This window comes from Culex pipiens, chromosome 2, assembly GCF_016801865.2.
Source record: "Culex pipiens pallens isolate TS chromosome 2, TS_CPP_V2, whole genome shotgun sequence".
Lineage (NCBI taxonomy): Eukaryota > Metazoa > Arthropoda > Insecta > Diptera > Culicidae > Culex > Culex pipiens.
The window spans coordinates 80112875-80133991 of NC_068938.1; the positions used below are offsets into that span (position 1 = coordinate 80112875).

The window sequence follows — 21117 nt, forward strand, 5'->3', positions numbered from 1 at the left end:
AAAAAAAAATATTTTTTTATATTTTTTTGTTCAAGTGTTTGTTTACAAAAAAAACATCACGCACTATGGCTCAGAAGATGTCTGTTTTAATCTGCTAATACACATTAAAAAAATTCGAAGATTAAAAAGACTATATTTGGGGAATTTAACGTTTATTGATCAAAAGTTCAATGAAAACATTAGATTTTTTTTCAGTGTAGCGCCATCAGGGGTTACATTGGTTCTGTGGGTGAGATTGGGTCATACAAATTTCAGCATTTTTGTATGACCTTATCTCACCCCCAGAACCAATGTCACCCCTGATGACGGTACCTATTTTTTCCGAAAAGATCCAGATTTTTAAAGACCAATAAGTATTGTTTTATTTATAATAAAAAGTAGAATAAACTCTGTCTTTGTGACCATGGACCAACATTTTCCACTCCAACAGAGTTTTATTAAAATCGATGAGTGTTCGAAGGAATGATTTACATTCATTGAGAGGCCTAATCTATGTTTCTGTTCATTCCATTCTGTTTAGAAGAGAAATGATGAGCGCTATGTTTTCGAGAAAGTGTTGCACAAACAACAATTCAGTCGAAATTTAAGCTCAAAACATTTCTCAGAAGGCATCTGCAACTGATTTACATGCTACTACGCAGAAATGATAACACCGACCGGAGGAACCAATCCCAAAGGGTTTCGTGATAGTGCACTCAAGCTGAAAGTTGGCACGTAATAAAAGCGAGTAATTATCACTGCTGCTCGTTACGCAGATGATCCATAACGCTCAACGCTAGGAAGTAAGTAGTTGAACCGATCTTGTTATGATGACTCTGGACTATTCTCCTGGACTATATTCCCAAGTGGCCACACACTTGAACCTCGAGAGTGCATCACTCCACTCCATGTCCAGAAGGGCTTCTGGTGTTTGCAAACAATCCAATTATAATATTTCGCCGACATCAGTTCTGGACCATACGGAGAGGAATAGTGTCGTTGATAAGACTTGTGAATGAAAAAAGAGTGTGCATTTAAATTGCACTACAAAGGTTTCTGGAATTCTATGTCTTTTTTCTGGATGTTCCTGGACGTGTCAGCAGATCGTCTTCTCTAGGCGCAGTTTAAGTCGGGATCGCTTGCGGGAAGGATGGTTCGAGTGAGGCAATTAGCGGTTGTGCTAGTCAGTTTCATGTTAAGTGATATTTGGGGTGCTTGTGGTACGTTAAGGACACTCTAGTATATACGAAGTAAAAAAGTGTCTTGTTTTATGTTTGCATCTTTAGCTCAACTATCGGAACGGAAAATAAAAGAGAGGATTCTGTACAAATACAATGTAACGGATCCACCTCAGTCGGCTCAGAATGGACCAATTAAACTGAGCATGGAAATTCAAGTTAAGGGTTTTTCACTGGTAAGACAATTTTACTTTTTTAAACGCATTTTTAAATGTTTATGTCATACAAAAATTGTAATCTTTACGAAATTTTCAGCAGAACACATATTTTGGCAGTTCAGATGCCGTCAAATTAACGTTGACGGCTTCCGTTCCAATGGTGAGTTCAAGCCAACTGTTCAAAATTGATCACCCTAAAAAACCGTTATCTTCATTCTGTAGACATGGATCGATGAACGACTCAAGTGGAACTCCTCTGACTTTCCACAAAGTGAAACAGTTTTCGTCAAAGAGAGCGAAGTTTGGAGTCCCAACTTTGGGCTTGACATTACGTAACTTTGATATCCATTAAATGTCGCAACCTTAATTAAAATTCACGATATTTTCCAGATTTGACGAAAATGGAATCCACTGCGGCACGGGAAAGTGTTTCGTTCACATCTCGGGCAAGGTCACTTGCGTTTCACGGTGCACATTTCCGGCGATGTGCAGCTACGACGTTCGTCAGTGGCCGTACGGCATCGTGAGCTGTGCCTTGAAGTTGGGCTCCTGGGATCGTATTGACGGAAATACCGTGATGGAGAATTTTGATACCTACGTGATTGCGGAACGGGGTCTCCAGAACCCGCACTGGAAGATGCTGTCGATTGCCAGTTCTAAAACGAGCAAAACTTCTGCGTTGCACAACAAGACGTTCACGGTGATTGTGGTGAAATTTATCGTGGAAAGGATCTCGACGTTGTATGATATCTGCATCACGATGCCGGCTTTTGGTGTGTATTTTAAATTTTTATAAACATTTTGGAAAACTTTTTCTTTATTTTTCAGTGATGGCGAGTGTGAATTTGGTAGTGCTTTGGCTTCCGTTGAAAAGTAACATGCGATACGTGGTGCTGATGGTGATTCTCCATGCCCACTACATATTCCTTCAGCAGTTGTCCTGGCTGGCACCGTCTAGTGGAGATGACACTCCATTTGTGTGTAAGTACTGATCAAAGACAATTTATTACTGGTTGGGTGAAGATTTGAACTTTTAATTTATTTAAACAACTAGTTTTTTTATTCTCGAGTATTAGTACCGTAAACCGGGGTGACTTTGATAGGATTTCAATTTGTTTTTAGAATATTTTTCAACAGGTAAGGTTTTTCTCAAGATTATTATTTTTAAAACATGTACTGGGGTAGGCCACACAAAGTCCATGTACAATTTTGGAAAAAAAAAATTTCAATTGTGTTTAGAAAAATAGTCACGTTAAAAATTCTTAGTTTTAATTCCGGGGTGACTTTGATAGTCATAGTTTTTCTTGTTAAAATCATATTTAAGATGTTCAAACTTTATTTGTACGTTAAATGTACCATCACTAAAGTAGCTGATATAGTTTGCAAGAAAAAAAATCAATGTTTATGTTAAGTTAACTATGTTTATAAGCTTTTTAACTAAATACAAATAAATTTTAGGTAAAATTGTTAAAAAGTCGGAATTTTGCCTGAAATTTGTAAAAACTAGTTTTGTTTATAAAATTATCGATTTATATTGCATTTTATACTGAATTCGAAGCACGAATCACAAGTTTTCACATTTTACATGAAATTTGTTCAACTAAAAATGCCTATAAATTTGAAGTTTTTTTTTAAACTGTGTTTCAAAAACAGATAATATTTATTATTTACAAACTTATTAAACCTTCTCCTAGTGGAAAATTGTCCAAAGAATCCGAAAATGCATTTCGTTTTCCGATTAAAAATCATGATCATTGAGAAAATCATGACACTTTGAGAAGTTTAAAATAATGACTTCCATCAACATTTTCTTAACTATAGTTAACTAACTTTATAAACCTTTCAAAAATTTATGAAGAGTTCTTCTTGAGGTACTTTGAACACTTCTCTACCACGGTCAGTATGTTTCTGAACCATTCCTTACGTATTTTAATTGTACTCTTCATTTTGCGGAAAAATCGCAAACCTATCAAAGTCACCCCGGCTATCAAAGTCACCCCGTTTTACGGTACCCGTCTTTTCCAAAGTTTGTATGAAAATCTGATTTTAAGTTCTGTGTGGACGCGGGGCTGAACTTTTGTTTTTGTTTTTTATTTTATTTGTGATCCGGTTTTGCATGCGAGTGCGCTGGCAGTGGAAACGTAAAGTCTTGATTTTTCATGTTTATTTCAATTTTTTGTGTAGCTGTTCGTGGAGTCGATTGTACGCCTTATTATCTTGAAAACGGAGCCCTTTATAAAAAAAATCTGTTGAGTACCTTTCGATTGCACATTTTACGATTGCGATTTTACATAAAAAAATTAGGTCGATTTTTTTTGCATGAAATTTTGATTTTTTCCAAAAATCACTATTTTTTCTAAAAATCATAACTTGGTCTCTATGGCTCAAAAGTTGCGGGTTTTTGTCCCCTTTAACATATCAAAAAATCTCGAAAATCAAAAAATACGGATTTTTGGAAATTGAGTTTTTGTGAAAAATAAAAGTTTTTTAAAGAATCGGCAATTTTTTTTCCGTATACCTATTTTTTTCTCAACAGTCCTCAACAATACCTACAACTTTGCCGAAGTCATAAAATTGATCAGAAAATTCACTCAAAAGTTACAGCTGTTTAAATATTTACGTACCATTTTTGTATGGACAGTTGCCACTTGTATGGGTGAACCAATGACACAAAATAGCTTCTTCGGTCGTAGGGAAGGGCCCCAAAAAGTTTGAGCCAAATAAAAAATACAAAAAAATAAAAATGGTCGAAATCGGCCGATTTCGTAGAGAATTGCTTTGATGAGTCCTTCCCATACCTTTACTACTCGGTTGGGACGCGTTCGATTGAAAAACATTTTAAATAATCTACATTGTGTCTTTCTGCAGCCGGCCTAAGATTTTGAAAATTTCAATTTTTAAATTTCTTTTACCATGGCGGAGACGCAGCCGATTTAGCGATCTCCACCATGCAAGTATCGGGCTAACATTCCCATCCACTTCCCCGTGATCTTACCCCTGGTCGTGGCCGGCGCCGTGATTGATCAGCATGACAGGGATTTTTGAGAGTTGCGAAATGGTGAAGATTGGTTCCTACTTTTCATCCGTGGTCCATTGAGGAGTTTTTGGAGGTCCTGGACAAGAAACAAGAAACAAGAAACAAGAAACAAGAAACAAGAAACAAGAAACAAGAAACAAGAAACAAGAAACAAGAAACAAGAAACAAGAAACAAGAAACAAGAAACAAGAAACAAGAAACAAGAAACAAGAAACAAGAAACAAGAAACAAGAAACAAGAAACAAGAAACAAGAAACAAGAAACAAGAAACAAGAAACAAGAAACAAGAAACAAGAAACAAGAAACAAGAAACAAGAAACAAGAAACAAGAAACAAGAAACAAGAAACAAGAAACAAGAAACAAGAAACAAGAAACAAGAAACAAGAAACAAGAAACAAGAAACAAGAAACAAGAAACAAGAAACAAGAAACAAGAAACAAGAAACAAGAAACAAGAAACAAGAAACAAGAAACAAGAAACAAGAAACAAGAAACAAGAAACAAGAAACAAGAAACATAGTAAAATTTGCCCAAAACTGAATTTAATCGAGGAAAAAGCTATTTTTTTTCAGTTCAATTCAGTTAAGTTCTTTAGTTTAAACTAATTTAAACTAATAATTATCGACAAACAGTAGTTTTGTAAGTGCAGGCAATATCAATAAATGAAAATAAAGTTGGTTGTAAAATGAAACAGAAAACAGGAAACTCAAAAAAAAAAAAAACCTGTCACTATTTCTGGGAGAACAAGCTATATCCAACAAGCTTTAATTGTTTTTTTATTTGCATTACTAGAACTTCACGGATAATTATTTATGTTATTTGACGTATTTTAGTGTATTGGATAGAGAATACATTAAATTTCACTGGAAGAACGTGGAGAGACTAAAATTTCACGGATTTATAATAAGTAATTATTCATTTATATTTCTACATTTTTATTCCAGTGATCTTCTTCCGCAACTCCCTCTTCGTTACGGCCTCCATGCTGGTATTTGTAACCATAAGCCGGAATCTGGCCGCAAGACAGTACCCGGTACCACGATGGCTCGACATCGCCATGAACCTGATCGATTCCCAACCTCTGGTTGCGATGCTCTTTCCCACCACTGCAGACGCATCTATGAAGGTTAGTTAAAAACTTTCTTCTGGAATGAAGTTTTAAATTTTATGATTTTGTAATTTTCTAGTCACATGATATCTCGGAAGACGGCACCAGCTTGGTGAACGAAGTCGGGCCAGATCCACTAGCGGTAACGTACAATTACCACTGGAGAAGGGTTTGCTTGATTCTGGAACGGATCTGTTTTGTCACTTTGACTGTGGCGTACGCCATTATGTTGCTTGTACTGCTGCCTTCCGGCAACAGTCACCCCGATAAGCTCGTACCACCCGTTACGAAGTTTATGGAATAATCTATTTCGAACCAAAAATAAAGCATTCAACCAAGAGTTACACGAAACAATTTGATTTTATTACGAATGTGTCTACACAGCAACATTTACACACAGAACCCGGGCCCGTTGGGCGGCTGGGCCGGAACGTTTCGCAGGTTCATCCGGCAGGTGTGCTCCTCGAGCCGAGCCGCTGCCTGGTCGGCGTTCTTGACCGCTTCCTGGGACCACAACTTTTCGGCGGTGGCCGACACCCGCGGAAAGATCCGCTGCAGAATGTTCTGATCGTTGACCACTTCGCCCCACATGCACGCTTCGCCGCCGAGCACCAGTTTCTTCTGCGCCTGAGTGCCCACAAAGTCGTGCGGGTCGCAGTTGTAGAACTTGCGCCAGTCTCCGCCGGTGCTCAGGTGGTCCAGATACCAGCAGGAGGAGAGCAGGGCGGGAAGGCCGTCCCGAGTGATCTGGAAAGAATGAGTTGGGGGGTTGTAGAAGGGTTATTGAGGCACTAGTAGCTTTAACATACCCTGTTGAGCAAGTCCTGCCGATTGCCCGTCCAGATGTGCACAACGGTTCCCTTGGGCAGTCGAACTCCGTTGACGTAAACCTCCTGCCAAACCAGCGAACTCCGATTCAGCGCATCAATCTGGTCCACGATCCTCTGGATAAATTTCTCCTCGAGCATTTCGAACGAGTACAGCCGATTGACCTTCATGTACTCCATGACCTCGGCATTACTCGCCCAACACTCAAAGCCCACCTCATCCCCACCCAAATGCACATACTGGTCTGGAAACACGTGCACAATCTCGCGGAACAACTCCTCCAAAAACACGTACGTCATCTCCTTGGTCGGATCCATCGGCCCCAGCTTCCCCCGATACTGATCGAAGCACTCCGTCAGCAGTTCCGGATGAGAAACGCCCCACGATCTCGTGTGTCCGGGCGTATCAAACTCCGACATGACCCGAATCCCACGCAGTCGAGCCTCCTCGATGACCCGCTGCACGTCATCCTGGCTGTAAACCATCGACGGATGGTAGGCACCCTTTTCGCTCAACTCCGGAAAGCGTTCGCTCTGGTAGGGGAAGCTGTGGTCGTCGACAATGTGCCAGTGGAACACGTTCAGCTTGTTGTACGCCATGCCGTCCAGGATGCGGATGAGCGTCGAAACGGAGACAAAGTGGCGCGAGGTGTCCACCAAGAGGCCGCGGTGGGAGAAACGGGGCTCGTCGCTGATGCGCGTGAAGTTGACGCGGAGCTGTGGGAAAAGTTGGCAGATTTATGGTTTAAACGCAGTCAATCTACAATAACAGGAAAAATGATCACATGCGTGGTCCTTTAAAAAATCAAGTTCAACAATCCCACAACATTTTTTTTTTTGCGGGCATTCAGAGACTAGTTTCAATAGATAAGCTAAGACCAAATACAAAAAAAAGAGCTTGTTTGGATAAAACAGGAGCTGACCCTTGATTTTGGAATAGGATTTATATATGGTAAAATAGCAAATTAACATTAACAGACCCCAATTTGATCAAATCTGTATTTTTTGCGATCAAAAACATCGTTCCAATTTTTTTCATGAGTAAAAAAAATGTGCCAAAAGTTCCGAGGAGGCCGTTGTTTTAATAAAGTTGGAACGATGTTTTCGGTCACAGAAGTTACAGATTTGTTCAAAACAAGTTCTGCAAAATTTTAGGGTCATCTGGACATTCTTACAAATCACTGGAAACAAGAATCGTCCCGATTCGTTGTGTTATGCCCGAGGACCAGCGAATTGAAGCTACCGTTCCAACTTTTTTGAGAGGCTTGGGCGTCCGTGTAAGTTGGACAATGGACATGCGTTGAGCGTTCCATGACCAAAAAAGGTCCTAAAAATAGTAGGGTTGAACGAAATAGTAGTTTATGCAACAAGTTGCAAAAAGAAGATTTTTTCAGCACGAGTCATACATTTATCCAACGAGGTTCACCGAGTTGGATAAATATGACAAGTGCTGAAAAAATCAACTTTTGCAACGAGTTCCATACAACATTTTTTGCAATTCCGAAAAAACACACATTGAGTGAAATTTTAAGTCAAATTTTGATGTATTTTGTCAAAAAATCGTTTAAATCAAAAAAAAATTAAAAATATTACTTTTCGAAAAAAGTGCTGAAAAGTTCAAATTTTCAGCACCCATTTCAGTGCTGAAAAGTAGAACTTTTCAGAATTTATTTTGAAAAGTGTTGCTATTCGATTCTATTATTGTTGGTACAGAAAAGTAGGCTATTTCGTCGTTCAAGAATGACAGGAAAAGTAAGTAATTTCACGACGGAATTGCAAAAAATAACATTTTGCATTCTGTTGCCAAATTAGCAAAAAAGTGTTCCGAATTTGTGGGTGTTCCAAATATTTGGGATGCCTGTACATAAAAAATCGAAAAGTACGGGCAAAAAAATTATTTTATATATATTTTTTCTCGAAAGGATCAGAAAATTTAACAAGTGGAAATTGGACCATTAGTTACCGACCATCCATAAACCACGTAGGCCCCTTTTTGAAATCTCAAGACAAAATTTTGGGACATTTTCTGAACCCTTCGAAAAAATATTTGCAGCGATAGTCACTAAATAAAAAAACTAAAAACTGAAAGTTTTACGTTAAAATCAAACTTTAATCGGCAATTTCTCGAAAATTGTGCACATTATCAAAAATTTTGTAGGGTACTTTTCGATTGCAAGTCAATTTTACATTTAAAATGAAGTCAAAAAAAAAAATTGGGTGGGATTTCGGTTTTTTATCTTTTTTTTTTTTAGAAAATCATGGCTGGGTGGCAGATATTTTGGCCATGCTTCTATATAGTTCGACCGAGCCACGTAGCCTAGTGGTACCGCTTCCGCCTCGTAAGCGGTAGATCGGAGTTCAAATCCCGGCTCGGACCAACACAACTGGTGATGGTCCCTTCTGGATTCGATTGCTTAGTAAAGGGAAGGTAGTGTATCGTCACAAACTGGACCTTATCACGACACCTTAGGGAGGCGACCTATGGAATGTTAACATTAACCTAAACATAATAACATTAGTTGAGTGAAAAACTGCCACTGAATCCGCTTTGTAAATTCCGGCCCCGATACTCTTCACGGGTGTTCCCCTCAGGAACTGGGAAAGATTTACTTTTACTTACCTCTATATAGGTCAAAACGGATTTGGGATTTGTAAAAAGAGGTTAATTTTAAAAGCGGAAAGAAAATCAGTATACCTATTTTTCTGAATAGTCTTCATCAATTCCGAAGACGTCAAATCGATCAGAAAATTCCTCCAAAAGAAACTGATTTTCGAATACTTACGTACCATTCTTATATGCACGCGAATTTTTTTTTATGGAGATTTGTATGGATGAACCAATGACGACACAAAATGGTTTTTTGGTCATAGGGAAAGCTCCCATAAAGTTTGAGCCAAGTAAAAAAAATAAATGAACAAAATCGGCCTACTTCACAAAGAATTGCCCAATTTCATGATTGAAAGATACAAAAATCAACAAAACAATTATGCAGCACGGTAACTTAGACTATTAGTTGTACTACGAACTTTTCAAAAATAAAAAGGTGTACGGGCCAAGTGTGCGCACTTAAATTTCTCATACAATTTAATATGGAGAAAAAATATAAATTGCTCAATTGAATTGTTTCATAAGAAAACATGTAAAAATGAAGAAAAAAATTGCATCCTTGTAAAAAATATCAAAGTTTTCAACGAATATTCTTAAATATGACTGTTTTTGTAATTTAAAATTATAGAATCTTTAAACTACTTGTCACAAATACCCCTTTCATACATTCTTTTTAAATTATCAACGGTATGTTTTTGGAACAAACTAAAGATACAAATTGTTTGATATTTAGCACCGTGAAAGAAGGGCTCTTTCCCGACATTTTGCGGGGCATACCGAAATATTTCGTCGGGGGTCTAAAGCAACTTTTTTTTTGAAGATTTGTTTTCGTTTGTTTGGGACATTTCTTCCGAAAAGTCGCTGAAAATCGGTGCATTCATGTTGATATACATAAAATTTCTTACGAACTATCTTTGGGAGACAACTAAATATATTTGACCAATATTTGCCATCCAATAAAAAGTTTTCGAACAAAATTTACCAGATTTCTAGCTTTCATTAAAATTACCCCAAAATCAAGCTGGAAACCCAAACACCAATGAAAATACAGCAACACATATCCCGGATACAAATTATAGCATTAAACAATGCAAAACATTGATTATTTAATTAGTAAGCTGGCAATTACCAAATAGGTTTACAAAATTATTATTCGATTCTCTGTAATATTAAACCATGACATTTTATTTAAAACATTTTAAAATCAATTACATTGTAGAGAACTGTTTTTCTGAACAAGTTCCATTAAAAAGTATCAGTTTTAGGTCAATATAAGGAAAGATATGCCCAATTTCCTAAAATAAATAGTGACTTCCTCCAAAATTTCTTGATATAATTAACTTCCACACGATTAACAGAAAAATCAAAAATCTTTATTTTCTGGAAAAAAATCTTTTCACGGGTTAAATCCCATTTGAAATTAAAAAGCTGAGCGCCAACCAACTCCTGTTATGTTCAATCAATATTTCAACTCAAAAGTCGTTTTTGTTACACTCTAACCTATGTTTAACTTACCATGCTGCCATCATCGGACAGTACAACCATCTGCGAGAAGGATTCCAGCCCTCTCAGCATACCCCAAACGAAGAACGACTCAATGCTGGCTTGGGTGTCGTCAATCACAAGATCATCTTAAAGAAAGAAATTAACGTATTAAAAGTGAAATAACATTAAATTACTACAACTCACACGACTCATCCATTGCCAAATACGGCAAACTTTCACAAGGAGTTTTCAAATTGAGTTGCATCATTTCCAGGGTTTTCTGTGAAAAAATGATCATTTGATTAATTTTAAATTTTCCTCCGCAGAAAAGAGTTGAACTTCATACTTTGAAATTTCCGTCAGATCGGGGAGATTTCCTTGTCTGATCGTTTCGACCTCGGGACGACCTAAAGAGCGAACGTCGGGCACTGTTTCCAACATCGAGCGTTAGCTTCTGGTACCGTTCGATGGCTTTCTCGAGAATGTCGCACGTATGGTTGGAGATCTGAAAAAATATACCGAAATTAATACATTGATTTTCTAATGAGATGCTTTGTCACGATGAACTTACCTGAAACTGAAACGCAGATCGGTTGATCATGGCGAATTTTGCATTGGTTGTTTGAGATTTTGGCTTGGGCCATATTTCACCTGAATGAAATCGTGGAACAAAGTGTTAGACAGTGCAACGATTTGTTTGCGATATCGGATTGTTTGATTCCTTGATTTTTATAATCACTGCCATAAATTCTAAACTGTTCTAAAGCTAGGTAGAAATTAACCTGATCTTAGAAGTGAAGACAGGCAAATAAAAAGCAACATAATCTCAGTGTTTGGAATAACAATTGCATCGTGATCACCTGTCAAGAAATAGATACGAAAGCTTAGAATGATAGACGTTCGAAGAAAAATAATCAATTTTATTCGCAAATGCAGTAGATCTTTAGATTCAAGGAATTTAAATAGATATAAAGTTTGAAAAGATGACAGAACAGTATTCTTAGGTTTATCCGTTTTTGAGTTCAGTAAAACTACTTTATTCTGTTTGATTTGATAAGGTTTGCAAAAATTTCAAATCTGGCTATCAATTTCTAATCCCAACATGTATTTTTAGATTCGTTGACCCACTTTTATGTACACATATCGACATAGAATCGAAAACTGAACAAATGTCTTTTTACCTGTTGTACCAGTACGAAATTACAAAAAAAAACTGATTCGGATTCGTTGATGCTTCTTGAGGTGGTTTCAAGTACGAACAAGGTCATTGCTCCCGAAATATTACATATTAGCTTCATAAGACACAAGTTTAAACAAATTTCTGATCCTTCTCTCACCTTTCGTCGCCTTCACCACCGGTCCGGGATCCACGATGTACGAGTAAGCTCCATTGGTGTACAGGAACCATGTGTTCAGCAGTAATAAAACGTACTTCATGTTCACCGAAACCAAACCGAGCAGCCGCCTCGTCACCGTTTTCTTATCGCCTTTGCCCTGTATTATACGATGACGACAGTCTGATTTGTTTCGAAAGTACAACAAATTGTTATAAAACAACAACAACAAAAAACTACTCTCAACGCTATACGATCGTGTGCACACCCGTACAAGTGCCGAGTTCAACTAAACCAACTTGCCAACTTCCAACAAAAAATTGAAAAAAGAGTGATGATCTTCCCCGATCGATGCTCTCTTGGCCTTGGCTCGTTAAGCTCTCTTCTTTCTCTTGGCGATGGAGAGTGACTGATGATCGTGATCGTGTTTGCTTCTTCTGATTCTGGAAACTGAAACTGGTCCGCGCTGCTGGTCAGCATTAAAGTCAACTACAGAGTCCAATTATCGCTATTGTACTGTGGGCCGAACTTCCTTCGGGGCATCGGCTTGTTGCTTGCCGCCCGGCTGTATAGTATGTGTGTGCGCGCCAATTAAAGCTGGTCTGGATGAACCGTCGAGTGGACAGAATCGAGTAATATCGTTCGTGCAACATGTGGTTGAGATTTTACAAAAACTAATACAAATCGTCATGATTCAAACAGCTTTTAATCTTTTTAATTTAATAACATAAACTTATAAATTATGAGTTTAGTATCCAAAACATCCATAAATGAAACATCATTAAAAAATGAGTAGTACCTAATATATTTAAAAATTTCAGATACCTACTTTGTAAGCTTTGTCGTTGTTAGGGATAATTTAGCAATAATTAAAGAAAGGACAAAAAATTAAATCAAATTATTCGCTGATTGATTTGGTCTCTCCAGTAAAGTTGTAAGTATTAGTTAGGACTTTGTGAAAAAATAGATACACGGTAAACATTTTTTTGCTAACATTTTTCAGTAACGAAAAGACATAAAACACTGATTAAAAGATGCATCTCGTCATTTTATAATTTAGTTTTTAAATTATGATTTTGAATTTACTGAAAAAAACAGTCAGCATCTTTTATCTTCATATTTAAGATGCAAAATAATAATAAAAAGATAACACAATTTAGGTGCTCGAATTTTACGATAAAATGCAAACTATATTTTTATTTTGCAAATTCAAATTATTTTAATTCTATTTTTTTTATCAAAAGCAATTTTCTCTTCTGAACTTTGTTGTTCAAACAGTTGGATGCCAGTGATGGTACGGCACCATCGCGAACTTTTGATCTGAAATCATCTTGTAACTTTTTGCTTATGAATTTTACAGCTAAACTATATTCTGAAGTAATGAAGCTGTTGGTGTGTTCTACAAGTGCTTCGAACATCATTTTGTCAAATTCCTTAACTGAAAAGCACTAAAACGAAAAATGTGCCATGAACCAAAAAACGTTCTTGGACAATTACTGTTCAACTTAAATCATTTTTTTAACTCGACAGATTGCTTGCTATTTACCTATTTATCGTCTGCAAAACCAGAACATCGTAAGTTACGGTGCACAGCAGCCAAGGAAGTAGTCGTCTTCTTATTCCAATGTTGTCAAACTTACGGACCCAATCCTGCAACAATTTATTGCAAAAATAGTCAGACTGCACTTTAGGGGATGAATGAAAAATAAAAACGATAGTTCCAGTAGTTTTGAAGATTTAAAAATCATGGTGAAAAAAGCTCAGGTTGATATGCACCGTTAAAGGTGCTTCCAAAAACTCGTTGTGCTGCCTTCCCTTTTCATCTTGAAGATTTTTTTTTTCATAAAAAATAGTTTTTCTCATGGACAAAGCTCCATCCAAATATATAAAAAGTTAATCTCAATTGCGAAATTTAACAGATTTATTCACAGTATAAAAGGATGCCCAGTACCGTCATCAGGGGTGAGATTGGGTCATACAAAAATGCTGAAATTTGTATGACTCAATCTCACCCCCAGACCCAATGTCACCCCTGTTGACGGTACTTTACTTTTGAAAAATCAAAAAAATCATTTATGCGGAGGATCGCAGTAAGCTATGATCGCGTCCGGTTTGTTTGATTTTTCGCTGCGCGTTTTTTCGTCTTCTGAGGATTTCCGTCAAATTCTTATCGGCTAGTTCTAGACGAACTTGTGAGTGGCAGTGCACAAGGTGGAGATGGTGGAGATATCCGGGATTCGCGTTGCGTTGCTGCATGTCCGGGAAGACGTCGCTGACCTGGGATAGAGCCTCAATCGCGCAGATGACGAGGTAATCTCGGCTGATTTGATGCGGCTGGATTGGCGTCTCCTAAGAACTTAGGAGCTGCCGGTTAGGACACAATCTGGCTGTGTCTTTCGAAGATTTTAAGATTTGCTGATTCTTGATGAGAGTTTTCCATCATTATTCGCGAAATGATTATATTCCCTTATATTATTATACTATAAATTCAATAGCCCTCCTACCCCTTCCTCACTTGCCCATTCCTTAATCCCTTTTTGCCCAATTCCACTTCCCCCTAAAAATATAATTATCTGCCAAATTTAAACAAACACACCACACTTAACTGATCCGGAGCGTTTGGTACGTTATGTCCACGCATCCTTCCTCCCCTGTAGATTCTGTGGGATGTGATCCGTTCACAAAATCCTCTCTGCGGTAAACACAACGCAGTAGGGCTGGCCGCTTTAATTTTTGTATTACATTTTCGGGTGTTGTCGGGTTCTAGCATGCTTCCATCGGACTGGCTGCGTTTGTGTTAGATTAGATTAGATTAGAAAAATAAAAAATAAATCATTTATGCCTATTATAATTCAATTTGACTTTTGAAACTACAATAACCTGACTTGGTTATTTTTTTTCATTTAGAACTTTTTTCATTGAATCTTTTATGTTTTTTTGCATGAACATTTTGTACAAACAAAAAAAGATTGATGAAAGTTTGGCTCGAACACCTTTCTAGGTACAGTCCATACTCGATTATCCGAAGGCCTCGCAAAAATTTCATTTCGGATAGTCGAATCACGAAAAAATTTTTTTTCGCTATCTTGACCTCAAACATGCTTTAAGATGATTTCGAATTTTTAATTCCAATACGGCGGCCAAAATGGCGGCGTTCAAATACTGAGAAAATGTATTTCGTATTTTAGCATACGGCAATCAACAACTCAAATTTGTCTAAAATTAGGTCGTAGAACTCTAATTTGATGTTGAAACAAAGAAAATAAAACAAATAAGGAAAAAAAAATATTCATGCTTCGATTATCAGAAGTCTTATAAAAACTTTCGGATAATCGAAACTTGCGATAATCGAGTCTGGACTGTATTATGATTCATGAAAAAAGAAATACTTTCAATTATTCTTGTTTATTTGCTCGTTTTCCAATTTTTCTAAGGTTTATAATGACTATTTATTGCAAGATATTTTCGTAAATGTCTGTTTTACAACTGGGCGAACAACAATTTTCAAAGAATATGAAATTTCAATAAATTATTTTGTATAAATCTGTCTTATTGCATATTCAAAAAGTCAATCAAATGATAAATCACATGATTTTTTAACAGTCAATTATCAAGAAATCGACGGTATCATTCCATCTTGTCATAAGTCGCTTTTTAACGTTCCAAGAAAAACGCGTATCAATGTAAACAACACAGAAAAAATAGTTTTGGAAGGTTGAAAATTTGGTTGGTTGAAAATTACCACTTTTTTGAGTAATATTATATAATAAATGTGTAAAAATGTGAACCTGATGAAAATTCACCAGTTTCTGATACAATATTACACATTTTTTGACATAAAAACTGTCATCATTCCTTGATGAAAATGACCATAATTTTTCTGGGAATAACAAATCGGTTATGTTTGGCTGCTCGTTCTGTCAATTGTCCCAGAATTTGGTTTAATTTAGCTACCGGAGTCCCAATTTATAATCAAAAATGTAAACAGTAGACATGCATGCAGGTGTGACCAAACGGTATCTGTCATAAAATCCCTCTGCCGGGTGTGTCAAGATAGCACGGATTTTACGATTTTTGTTGAATATCTCAGGAATTAAATCGTTTTCTTTTAGATCTGTAAAGGTCAAAAGGTAATGAAAGCTGCACAATATGCCATTGTTAACTCAATTTTGTTCCAAATTCACGTGTTACAAGATAGCACAATGGCAGCAGAATAGCAGAAATGACAGAGGTTTTAAAAGTATTGTTAACTTCTACTTAAATTTTTGAAATAACTTTTTGCTCCAAATTACGGTTAAATGTACAGTGTTTGTATTTGATGGTTCCACTTACAGCCAAAAGTTAACTAATTACTCAACACAAACCGCCCATACTATCACTTTAATTGATGTGTTGTGTTTGCCATAATCTCCGGGTGGTTTATAATTGTTATTATGGACAGAAAGGGGGTTCACCAACGTAAGCAGCGTAAGTTCTCAGAATGCTTATCAAACTCGCTGCTTGGTGAAGTTTTTTTTTGAGAGGTGGCAAAGTTTTAAGTGTGTGTTGGGGATCACTTAATAAATTTAAATATATGTATTGATTTTTGCACAAGTGAAGTGACTTATTTAACTAAAATACATTTTAAAAAGTTTTATTTTTTTCTAATTGCAACAAACAATTTTTCAAAGAAATAGCTTCACAAACAATATCCCGGTCCATTCGGTGGCTGCGCCGGAATACCCCGTCGATTCATCCTGCAAGCATGCTCCTCAAGTCGCGCTGCCGCCTCCACGGTATCGTTGACATTCCGCTGAGACCAGAGTTTTTCCGCAACTGCCGACACCCGCGGAAAGATCCGCTGTAGAATGTTCCGATCGTTAACCACTTCACCCCACATGCACGCTTCTCCACCCATCACGAGTTTCTTCTGGTCCTGCGTTCCGGGGAAGGCCCGCGGTTCACAGTTGTAAAACTTTTGCCAGTCTCCACCCCAGCTGAGGTGGTCCAGATACCAACAGGCGGAAAGCAGGGCAGGAAGTCCATCACCGGTGATTTGCTTGAGCAGTTGCTTCTGATCGCCGGTCCAAACTTGGACGACGGTGCCGTCGGGAAGGTTGTCGGCGTTTTCGTACACTTCCTGCCAGACTAGTGAGCTTTTGTTCAGGTTGTCAACAAGATCGACGACCCGTCGGGTGAAGCGTGCCTGGAGGATTCCGTAATCGACGATCTGGTTGTTGTCCATGAACTCCGTGATGTCGGAATTGCTTTGCCAGCAGTCGAAGGCCACTTCGTCACCACCAAGGTGGAAGTAGCGATCGGGGAACACTCCGGCCACTTCTTGGAACAGCTCGGACAGGAACGCGTAGGTGGACTCTTTGGTAGGATCTATGGGGCCGAGTTTCCCAAAGCAAGGAGTCAGCAGCTCCGGATGAGATTCTCCCCAGGAGCGGGTGTGACCGGGAGTGTCGAATTCCGGCATAACCCGAATTCCTCGCAGACGAGATTCTTCCAGTACAGTTTGGACGTCTTCGGGGCTGTAGATCATTGACCGATGGTAAGCACCCTTTTCGCTCAACTCTGGAAATTTTATACTATGATAAGGAAAACTTTGGTCGTCCACAATGTGCCAGTGGAACACGTTCAGCTTGTTGTACGCCATGCCGTCCAAGATTTGAAGGAGAACTGGGAGCGAAATGAAGTGCCGAGAAGTGTCCACCAGAAGACCTCGGTGAGGGAACCTTGGTCGATCCATGATAAGGGTCGAGTTGATCCGCAACTAAAATCAAAATAGTTCATTGAAAATATTTAAGCAAAAGTGTCTAGGCAGTATAGTTGAAATATTTACCATTCCACTCCAAGATACAACCATTTGCGAGAACGATTCCAATGCACGAAGGATTCCCCAAATTGAACTTGATTGTAGTTTGTACTCAAATTTGTTTAAGGATATTCGATCTGCAATCAACAATACAATAAATAAACTTATTTTTCGCAAAAATAAGGTAGCTTTTACACGACTCATCCATTTCAAAATAGGGCCACTCTTCACAGGGTTCTTTTAGGTGAATTTCTACTTCATCCAGAAAGCCCTGTAAGTAAGAAATGGTCAGTTTGTCCAATCTCTAAACATTTTGCATGCCTACAAAGAAATTTGAATCATCCAACATCGCTTGCTTGGCAAGCAAATTTCTCGAAGTGATCGCATTAGTTTCCGTACTGCCAATATCGCTCGCCACACTGAACACAATTCCGTAATATCTTTCGATTGCCTTGTCCAGAATATCACACGAATGACCGGTGACCTTAAACTGAAACGTAACTGGATCTATGGCAAAGTAGTTTTCGGTCGAAGATTGCACTTTTGGTTTCGGCCAAATTTCACCTTAAAACAAAACAATAATCACTGAAATTCCACAAATTAAAGCTTCTCAGCATTATACCTCGTGTGGCTTTCACTACTGGACCTGGATCAACCACAAATGAACAGGAGACGCCATTTAAAACTAACCAAAATATCACCAAACTTGTATCAACCTTCATCATTTGAAATATAATACACTTTGCAACCCGATCAGCTGCGACGGACTGCCACTGTTTGGCGAAGCTTATCTTACCTTTATACCGAATTAGTTGTCAATCAGGTGCTAAGTGCATTCAGAAGGGATTCATTCATAAACCGAGTAGTTTATTTCCAAGTGATGTTAACCTATCTCTTAAACTGAGTGGCTTTTCGTTGTTTATCTACTAGTTGTTGTTATCTCCAATTAAGTTTCAAGAGTGCTTGAAGATTTATCTAAATGTTAGAACAATTGAGATTGGCTTAATACTTGTAAAAATTGCACGTTAAAATCTTATTTTCGCCATGAACCATGCAACAAGAGTACTGAAAAACGCTTTATGATTTTAGCTTTTTATAAACAACTGTCCAACAAAAGTGTTACATGCGAAATGTCCCGAGCATGGGTAAATAACAAGGGAAATGCGTAATAATACCTTTCTCTGGTATCAATGCCAAATTTTGATATTCCTGGACCTTTTAAAATTTGTCTTAAGGATAATGCAAGAGCAAAATTTGGTATCATACCAATTTAAGGTATTGTTTTGATATTGCAAAATTGCAGAATTTGTCAATAGTCGAATACCACATTTTGGTATTCTTTTGGTATTACAGTATTTTATTAAATTCCTCTGAAACTATAGGAAAATTTTGACCAATTTTAACAAAATAATTAATTTTGCGCTTTAATTATGTCTCAAAGCGAATGCTTTCATTGAAAACCGGAAATTTCAAACATGATTTCAAACATTTTTGATACACCCCCTAAAGAAATGACTTGAAATTGTGGAAAATTTTCTAAGTCAGGATGCCACATTTTGGTATTATTTTGGTATTGAAGTGTTTCATCAAATTCCTCTGAAACTATGGGATTTTTTTTTATAAATTTTGACGAGATAATTAATTTTGCGCTAAAATGACTTGAAACCCAAAAATGTTAAAGCTGATTTTCATTTTTTTATATACCCACTAAGATTTTTTTTAAATCGTTGAAATTTCTCTAAGTCGGGATAACCAAATACTTTGAAAAACGAGTCAATCGACAGATTATTGAATTTTGGTGAATTTAAATCCAGTTTCATTTTGATAACACTTATTTTTCAATCTTGTTTTTTCTGAATCTTCAAGAACTTCAAGCACCGGCCGTTCATCAATGACAAATGCATTCGATGTGGTGAAGAATATCACTAAGAACAACATGGAATCATCAGGTGAGTAGATTTGGCTGTTGCATATGGATCATTTCCGTTTTTTCACTAACTGCAACTGCTGCACTAAAAATGGTATGAAAATACCAAATTTTGGTATTTCTTGTGCAAATACCAGCAAACAAAATGTACCCTCGAATGCCCAGTAATAGATGGTAAAATACCATGAAATCATACCAAAATCATGTATTTGGAAGACCACAGGAATACCAAAATCTGATTTTCCAAGGGCGCGGGAATACCTAAAAATATAACCTTGGCAATACCAAGTTTTGGTTTTCAAGCAATGTTCAAAAATCCAGAAGACCTCAACTTGGTATCGAAATGGTTTTATTTTGAGGTATTATTTTACCCTTGGAATAACATGGTTTGGTATTGTTTTGCCCTTCCACATACAAGACTTTGGTATTATTTTATGGTAATTTACCATCTATTACTGGGCAACCAAGGGCACATTTTGGTCCCTGTTATTTGCCCAAGTAATACCAAAATTTGGTATTCCCGTGTTATTGACCCCTGCTCGGGGTATAAGCACAAACATCACCAGAGTATTTAAAACCTGGTACCGTAAACTGGGGTGACTTTGATAGCCCGGGGTGACATTGATAGAAATTTGATTTTGTCACTAATTTTGATACATCCAATGTACCAGTCACATTTTTGCATATATGTTCGATAATAAGCTATCCCTTAATGCTTACATACTCAAAATTCTCAAAAATGTATAGATACTAATTTGACGGGCATTTGAAAAACCTATCAAAGTCACCCCGGGCTATCAAAGTCACCCCAGTTTACGGTACTTTTGTATTCATTTTACAACTGCTAAAAACCTCGCAACGCGTAGCAAATCTTGAAAAAATCATTAAATTTCTTGAAAATGGTAAATATGTCTATTTTTGCTAAGATATTGTTTTAGAAAAAACGATTTTGTAAAATTTGTCTTATGAAAAAATATGTTCAATATTCTACATTGACTATGCATGTTTCTGTATGTTTCCAGTGAGTATTTACCACTGGCTTCGAATGTGCATTAGGGTGGAATCGAAAATTGTTTTTTTTTTTCAGCAACACATTTTTGGGTTCTTTTTAGGGTCCAACACAACCTCCCAAAATTTGGGAGCGATTGGTTTAACCCATGATTGGCTCAAAGCGAATAAAATTTGTATGAAAATTACGATGGGAAAACTTGCATTTTCACATTTTTTTAATTCACAAGATTCATGTTTTATTCATTTATGAAACTAACACCTTAGAACCTATAGCCCTGGATGTCTTTAACAACTCCCTCGAAGACAGTATGGTGCTCATGCTGATCATTTCACATCAAATTACAGATTTTTTCAATGTTATCAAATTCTTATTGAAAATTTTCTTACCTTGCCAAAATAATTAATGTTGTTAGGTTTAATAGATATTCAGCTTTTAAACAACGATTTTTTCAAAACAAAAATTGAAGGGATTCCACGTCAAACCAGCACGATTGGGCTTCCGAAGAAAAATACTAAGACATTTTAAAAACTGCAATTTGCTTAAATGTTTTTACATTTTCAAGTTCAAAATCAAATCAAATTATTCGCTCTACAGCTTTGCCTTG

General features: G+C 37.2%; 3 protein-coding genes across 3 annotated transcripts; 1 reads left to right on the top strand and 2 right to left on the bottom strand.

Annotated features, from left to right (window-relative positions):
* Positions 1-764: 764 nt before the first annotated feature.
* On the top strand, positions 765-5880 carry LOC120418304 (neuronal acetylcholine receptor subunit alpha-7-like). The gene is made up of 8 exons (XM_039580633.2): positions 765-1199; positions 1266-1393; positions 1473-1535; positions 1598-1707; positions 1766-2148; positions 2204-2356; positions 5357-5538; positions 5600-5880. The coding sequence occupies exons 1-8, from the start codon at positions 1130-1132 to the stop codon at positions 5822-5824; spliced, it is 1314 nt and encodes a 437-aa protein (XP_039436567.1). The 5' UTR covers positions 765-1129; the 3' UTR covers positions 5825-5880.
* Positions 5862-12103, bottom strand: LOC120418303 (beta-hexosaminidase subunit beta-like). Its single transcript, XM_039580631.2, has 7 exons — positions 11778-12103; positions 11012-11091; positions 10787-10945; positions 10645-10720; positions 10471-10586; positions 6330-7064; positions 5862-6267 (listed from the first exon to the last, which is right to left on the bottom strand). The coding sequence occupies exons 1-7, from the start codon at positions 11875-11877 to the stop codon at positions 5911-5913; spliced, it is 1623 nt and encodes a 540-aa protein (XP_039436565.1). The 5' UTR covers positions 11878-12103; the 3' UTR covers positions 5862-5910.
* Positions 12104-16062: 3959 nt separating this feature from the next.
* LOC120418296 (beta-hexosaminidase subunit beta-like) lies at positions 16063-18347 on the bottom strand. Its single transcript, XM_039580626.2, has 5 exons — positions 18197-18347; positions 17900-18138; positions 17770-17845; positions 17602-17711; positions 16063-17532 (listed from the first exon to the last, which is right to left on the bottom strand). The coding sequence occupies exons 1-5, from the start codon at positions 18297-18299 to the stop codon at positions 16453-16455; spliced, it is 1608 nt and encodes a 535-aa protein (XP_039436560.2). The 5' UTR covers positions 18300-18347; the 3' UTR covers positions 16063-16452.
* Between the last annotated feature and the right edge of the window lie 2770 nt (positions 18348-21117).

Bases quoted from the DNA above. Each gene is read 5' to 3' on its own strand.
- LOC120418304 (XM_039580633.2), top strand. From the start codon at position 1,130: ATGGTTCGAGTGAGGCAATTAGCGGTTGTGCTAGTCAGTTTCATGTTA. The intron at 1,536-1,597 runs GTGAGTTCAAGC...TTCATTCTGTAG, and splicing joins TGACGGCTTCCGTTCCAATG to ACATGGATCGATGAACGACT. The intron at 2,357-5,356 runs GTAAGTACTGAT...TTTTTATTCCAG, and splicing joins AGATGACACTCCATTTGTGT to TGATCTTCTTCCGCAACTCC.
- LOC120418303 (XM_039580631.2), bottom strand. From the start codon at position 11,877: ATGAAGTACGTTTTATTACTGCTGAACACATGGTTCCTGTACACCAAT. The intron at 10,946-11,011 runs GTAAGTTCATCG...ATATTTTTTCAG, and splicing joins GATCTGCGTTTCAGTTTCAG to ATCTCCAACCATACGTGCGA. The intron at 6,268-6,329 runs GTATGTTAAAGC...CATTCTTTCCAG, and splicing joins GGCAGGACTTGCTCAACAGG to ATCACTCGGGACGGCCTTCC.
- LOC120418296 (XM_039580626.2), bottom strand. From the start codon at position 18,299: ATGATGAAGGTTGATACAAGTTTGGTGATATTTTGGTTAGTTTTAAAT. The intron at 17,712-17,769 runs GTAAAAGCTACC...TGTTGATTGCAG, and splicing joins TTTTGAAATGGATGAGTCGT to ATCGAATATCCTTAAACAAA. The intron at 17,533-17,601 runs GTAAATATTTCA...TTTTGATTTTAG, and splicing joins TTGTATCTTGGAGTGGAATG to TTGCGGATCAACTCGACCCT.